Below are 6,012 nucleotides of genomic sequence, written 5' to 3' on the forward strand. Positions count from 1 at the left end.
TGTTTGTTTAGGATTTTATTAAGTTTTTTACTTAAATTCTTGATTAAATTTTTTAATGAAGTGTGTGATTTGGGTTTGATACTAATTAGAAATTAAATAATTTTAGGTTAGCTAGAGTGTAATTTATGGTTTGTTCTGAGTTGATGGTATTTTGGTTGATTGTAATTTTTTGAATTTATTATTGTATGAGTTAATTATTTTCTGAGTTAATTTTAGTGTTGATTGTTGTTAATCCTCTGAGTTAATCTTAGCTTATTAAGTTTATTCTGTGTTAATTATTGACTTATTGTCGATTGTTGCTAATTCTCCGAGTATAGTTATAATTAGCTTGTTAATTTTTTGAGTTAATTGTTATTAATTTTTTTTAAGTTTATTGTTGTCTGAAGTAATTTTTTGAGTAAATTACTGTTGACTGTTGTTAATTCTCGGAGTTAATCTTAGCTTATTAATTTTCTGAATTGATTATTGACTTATTGTTGATTATTGTTAATTTTTCTGATTTTATTATTGTATAAGTTAATTATTTTCTGAGTTAATTATTATTAATTGTTGTTAATTCTCTGAATTAATCTTAACTTGTTAATTTTTTGAGTTAATTATTGACTTATTATATGTTGATTATTATTAATTTTTTTGAATTTATTATTGTCTAAGTTAATTATTTTTTGAATTAATTAGTGATTATTATTATTAATTTTCTAAGTTAATTTTAACTTGTTAATTTTTGAATTAATTATTAACTTATTATAAGTTAATTATTGTTAACTTTTTTGAGTTTATTGTTATATGAGTTAATTTTTTGAATTGCTTAATATTAATTATTATTAATTTTTTGAGATAATCTTGTTAATTTTTTGAATTAATTATTAATTATTATTGTTAATTTTTTTGAATTTGTTAATAATTTATTAATCACTTATTTTTTTTCATGGTTGAAATTTATTAATAATTTTTTTATGATTACAATTGACTCATTTAAATATATAAACTTTGATTTTTTTTGTTTAATTTTATCAATTAAATTTGAGCTCTTAATATTTATTTAAGCGAATGGATAAGATAATTACTTGATTAATCCACCTTGATTAAAATTAGTAGTGTCCATCTCTTGTATTGTTGATGGGATATTTATTTTGAGTTCTTCAGTTATTTATACATGAATCTATTATATTATTATATAACCATATCATTGAGATTTGAGACACATTAATTTTAGGCTCATATTATATTGCTTTTACTATTGACATTATTATAATTATTGTTATTTGCTATTTTCTCACATACTCGTATATAAAAGTAATAAAACCGGTAATATGCAAGGGATTCTTTCTCTTGTCTCTTTGGAGTCTCTCTCTTTTCAAATTTGTTCACTACAACATTTTTACGTTGAGATAATATTTAAAAAATATTGTCTAAAGATTGATCAAATGTTGCTTTTGATCTATGGCAACACTTTTAGACTTAAGGCAATGTTTTTGGACGGCGTTGCATATGCAGCCGTTGCCTTAGATCAAAGCAACACTTTTTTGTTTCAAAAGCAACGCTTTTGAGAGCAACACTTGGTAAGTGTTGCTTTTAGTTGAAAAACAACAATACTTCAAAGATGTATTTGAGACAACACTTTTGCAATGTTGTCTTTTCTCATATTTTGACCACGACTAAAAAATGTTGCCTATTTGCAATAAAATTCAACCCTTTTATGTGTTACTTATAAGTTTGAATTTGCAATACTTTAAAGTGTTGCCTATTAGTTTTGAATATGTAATCTTTTAAAGCATTTCTTTTTCTTTTGAATATGCAACCTATACAAGTATTGTCTTTTCTTTTGGATATACAACCTATACAAATGTTGTCTAATATTCAAAATATGCAACTAATAAAAAAGTTGCCTTTTTGATAAAAATAAAAATTACTTTTCTAATAAAAATACAAAAAAATAAAATTTACAATAAAATTTTTTGTTCATACATGTGTAATTATTTTAATTAATAAATAAATTTGTGCACAATAGAAAAAAATTATAAAAGAAACAAAATAATTAATAATAAAATTCTAATTAAAATAGATATTAAAAAGTTCAATCAGTATTTCAAATACATGCTCATCAATAATTCTCAACAAAATAATAAAATTCTTGTCTAACAATAATTGTCATAACAAAAATAGTAATTAATATTTATCAAAAAGATGTTAATCTACTTGCATATTTTATATCCATGCTTGACTTGTCCCATATGCTAAATCTGCAAATAATACACAACAAAAATAAACAACTTATCATTAAAATTGAAATATTAGAATAAAAAATTCTTTATGATATTAAATACTATAGATATAAAAATAATAAATAGGTCTAAAAAACTCCTAATGTGACCAAATCAGGGGAAGGGGGAGTTATGTTAGTAATTCCAACATTTTTTTTTAGTTCCAACTCTGAATAGTGCTATGTTTTTTCCATTCCAAATAACAATAATAAATAATAATAATAAAGGTTTATGGACTAGTACTAGAATAACATACATGCTTTTAGAGTTTTTCAATCAATGAAATTTCGCTCCTTAATTAGAGATACAGATACTTGACAAGCAATAAAAATTTGAGTTCAATTCAAACGTGATCACATTTTCAAGCTAAATAGTTTAGAAGGGCATGACCTTGTTGCATCAAAATGGTTGTTAAAAAACATACTCTCGATGCGGTGAAATTCTTTTATGAGCCTAGCAGTTGGCCTATCTAGATAGTCTCTTTCAGGAACATTAAATACAAAAACACCACTCAATTCTTGTATGTTTCTTTTCTCCCTCTGCAACAAATAATAGAGTAAAATAAGTCACTACTGACAAAAATTGGGATTAATCCAAAACAAATGGCAATTAACAGAAAAAAGAACTTACAGTATTGAAAAAGCTATAATAATTCAAAGATAGGCAAACATTACATCAAAAGAACAATATACATAAAAAAAAGTGCAAAAAAATAACATAAATATATAAAAGAAAATAAGTATAAGATAGAAATATCTTACGAGGTCATGCTGCAACAATTTGCTATATATGCACAATTTGAACTTAGTGTTCACCAAAGATCCGCAAATATTTTTATCAATCTCCTTCAAGAGAAAAAAAAAACAAACACCTATATTAACACCTACATTAGCACTGGAAGTGTTATGCATGAAAAGAAACATAAAAGCTCGAGTTTGAACCACAAACACATTATTAATTAACTTAATCAATTGCCTTGATTGCCTTTGAAGGAAACATACCAAGAAAAAGACAATTCGAATAACAAGGTCTCAATAATTGAAATATTGCTTTAGAATAAAAAATATTAGATATTTTGGATGATAGACAGAATCACCATGAGCTGCCCAAGCATCATTACAATTATAAACTCCAGCAACATATGCCATAAAATGAAACAACTGTATAAAAGAAAACAATAATCCAATGCAGTTCAATGGAAGCAAGCCAGAGCACTTATTTTATAGATCAAAGTCACATGATTACTTTATTAATTTTCTTTGTTATTTATTACTATTCTCCCCTCTGCATATATCACTCACAAAATTTCAATTTTCTCACCTAAAAACACCGAACCTCTATGTTAGCCTCACTTTGGTAAGCCTCTGTTTTATCCTCACAACCACCTCTTCCACCAATTGAATATAAGAGTCTAAATTTCTAGTATGTCAATATCCATTGCAAATATATCCTTCTTACTCTAAATGCCATAATTGGTACGACATAGAGGAACTTCAAAGCCCCCTGTCCCTACCAATTAAGTTCTCAATCTTCTGTGGTCATATGCAAAAGGTCAAAAGCTAGTTCACAATTGCTGGTCTGCCAAATACAAGCCCCCACCCACCCCTGTTTCAACTTTTTCTTAGTAGCTAGCTCTTATTTCTGCAAGTTTTCCACTAGGCTACACTTATTTCAAACTCTTGGCACTCTGTCAAACGGATTCTTCCACTATTTTGGCTATCTCTTGATAAAGCAATCTCTTCCCTGCTTTGTTATGATTTATTTATTAGCATGCTTAACCTAAGAATTATCATGTCCACAGACTACAAAATGAATATTAATGGTAGGTATGAGCAGAGAAAGGGATAAAAAGACAATTTTGGTGGTGAGCGGGGGAAGGGGGTGTGGGAGGTATCTCTGTATCATATAAGCCTTGTCCATGCTACTATTCAAGTCTAACAACTATGCTACACAGATCAAAGACTGATTGGATAATCAATACCAACCTGAAGGCATGATCCCATATGTTGTCAACAATGTCCCAGTTTGCAACAATTCCATCCTTTAATGGAGACAGGACCTGACAGCATGGAAGAAATAGATAAATAACCTAAACCCATTCATTACAGTAAAATATGTAAATTAGTAATCCAAGCTTCATCTGTCCAAAGCTTTCAAGATAATAACAAGGTCTCAATAATTGAAAGACTTGCCAATTTGCCAGCCTACTACGTACCTCTCTTAATTTGTGAGGCATAAATGTACATGATCTTGAATAAAAAATTGTTAGACATAGTCAGAATCAACAAGTTAGACTTTTCTACTTCACTATATTGGGCTTTAGAAAGTAGAGCCAAGAGGCTTGGGAGGAGGGGGGTTTCTAAATAATACTTTCTATTGAGAAAAAAAACAGATCATGCCACAAGCAGTCCGGTGTAAATTGCATTGTATGGCTTAACTTCACCAACACTACTTGTCTAAAAAACTAACACATAAATTTTGGCTTACAAGGAGTAAATTTAATTGAGTTATTGATCAAATTTGCAAAACTTTGGACTACTCTAGCAAAGTCACCGCGAACTAGCTTTGGCATATCATCTGCAAGGGCAACCAATTAACAAGATGCATCAGAATCATTGTTGAAGAGATTTCTAGTTGCCAAAATAAGATTTTAGATTCATACTAAAATATAATTCATATTATATACTAACCAGATAGGTCTAAGATAGTCTCTAGATTGTGATTCATGCATTGCACAGAAAACACATCCACTAGTCCTTCAAGTTCCCTTCCCAAGTTGAATTCAGCATCTTCTAGAACTAGCTTTCCTGATTCCACTTATATTCTATGAATCTTTAGAAAGTTTTTCCAAACAAGTAAGTGAATATTTTTTTCAAGGAACTTATAATTGAATGTTCTTGAGCAAAATAATTAAATATGTCACCTTGTTGAGATCCAAGATGTTTATTAAGAAGCCGTAGCAGCGCCGTCGAGCATTTTCTTATCTGAGTAACCGTTGCACATTGTTCGTTGGTTAGACAGTCGTCGGACATAAGAATGTCGAGTAGCCCAATTATTGCAGCCATAGGTGTCCTCAATTCATGGCTGCAATGCACCAAAAAGAAGGATCCTAATTACATGTTTGATAAAACAAAAGTAGATACCAAAATCTAGACACAAGTTTAGCATAATCAATCAGATTGAAACTGAGAAAATCAACCTCATGTTTGCAAGAAATTGGCTCTTATAATTGCTTGATACATCTGCCTTTCTTCTAGCATCAATTTTCATTCTTTTATAAGGTTTGTAAATGTATATGGCAATGCCGTCTCTTACATGAAAATCAGACCATACAAGTAAGTGCTTTTGTTTACGGCGGAGATGGACAAAGTCGGTCACGGGCTTCAGAGTTCGATTGCTGCTATGGTCCAACACAAAAGTTCAATAACCATAACAATGTGCACAATCTTCCATATTTTGACACAATGTGAAAAGAATACATAAATAAATGAAATAAGAATACATTTTGATTCAACTAAAACAAAAACTTTTCATCAGCTTAGTAAAATGCCATACATGAATGTGCATTGTGAAGAACAGAGGGAAATCGATTCTCCCATAAAAATTAATTCATGTGAATTAGTTATATATAATTAGTGCACTATCAACATTTCCAAACTTTTTATTGATAAATAAACTGTACATAACTCAAACCACTAATTTTTTAGAGGAGTAAGACAAAGTTCTTAAAAATAAACAGAATAGAGCA

General features: G+C 28.8%; 1 protein-coding gene across 1 annotated transcript; it reads right to left on the reverse strand.

Annotated features, from left to right (window-relative positions):
* Positions 1-2,179: 2,179 nt before the first annotated feature.
* Positions 2,180-4,500, reverse strand: LOC130939706 (uncharacterized). The gene is made up of 6 exons (XM_057867795.1): positions 4,480-4,500; positions 4,250-4,323; positions 3,361-3,424; positions 3,026-3,109; positions 2,655-2,803; positions 2,180-2,243 (listed from the first exon to the last, which is right to left on the reverse strand). Exons 1-6 carry the CDS (start codon positions 4,498-4,500, stop codon positions 2,180-2,182), a joined length of 456 nt encoding a protein of 151 aa, XP_057723778.1.
* Between the last annotated feature and the right edge of the window lie 1,512 nt (positions 4,501-6,012).

The sequence above is a fragment of the Arachis stenosperma genome, chromosome 7, assembly GCF_014773155.1.
Source record: "Arachis stenosperma cultivar V10309 chromosome 7, arast.V10309.gnm1.PFL2, whole genome shotgun sequence".
In the NCBI taxonomy this organism is placed as follows: domain Eukaryota; kingdom Viridiplantae; phylum Streptophyta; class Magnoliopsida; order Fabales; family Fabaceae; genus Arachis; species Arachis stenosperma.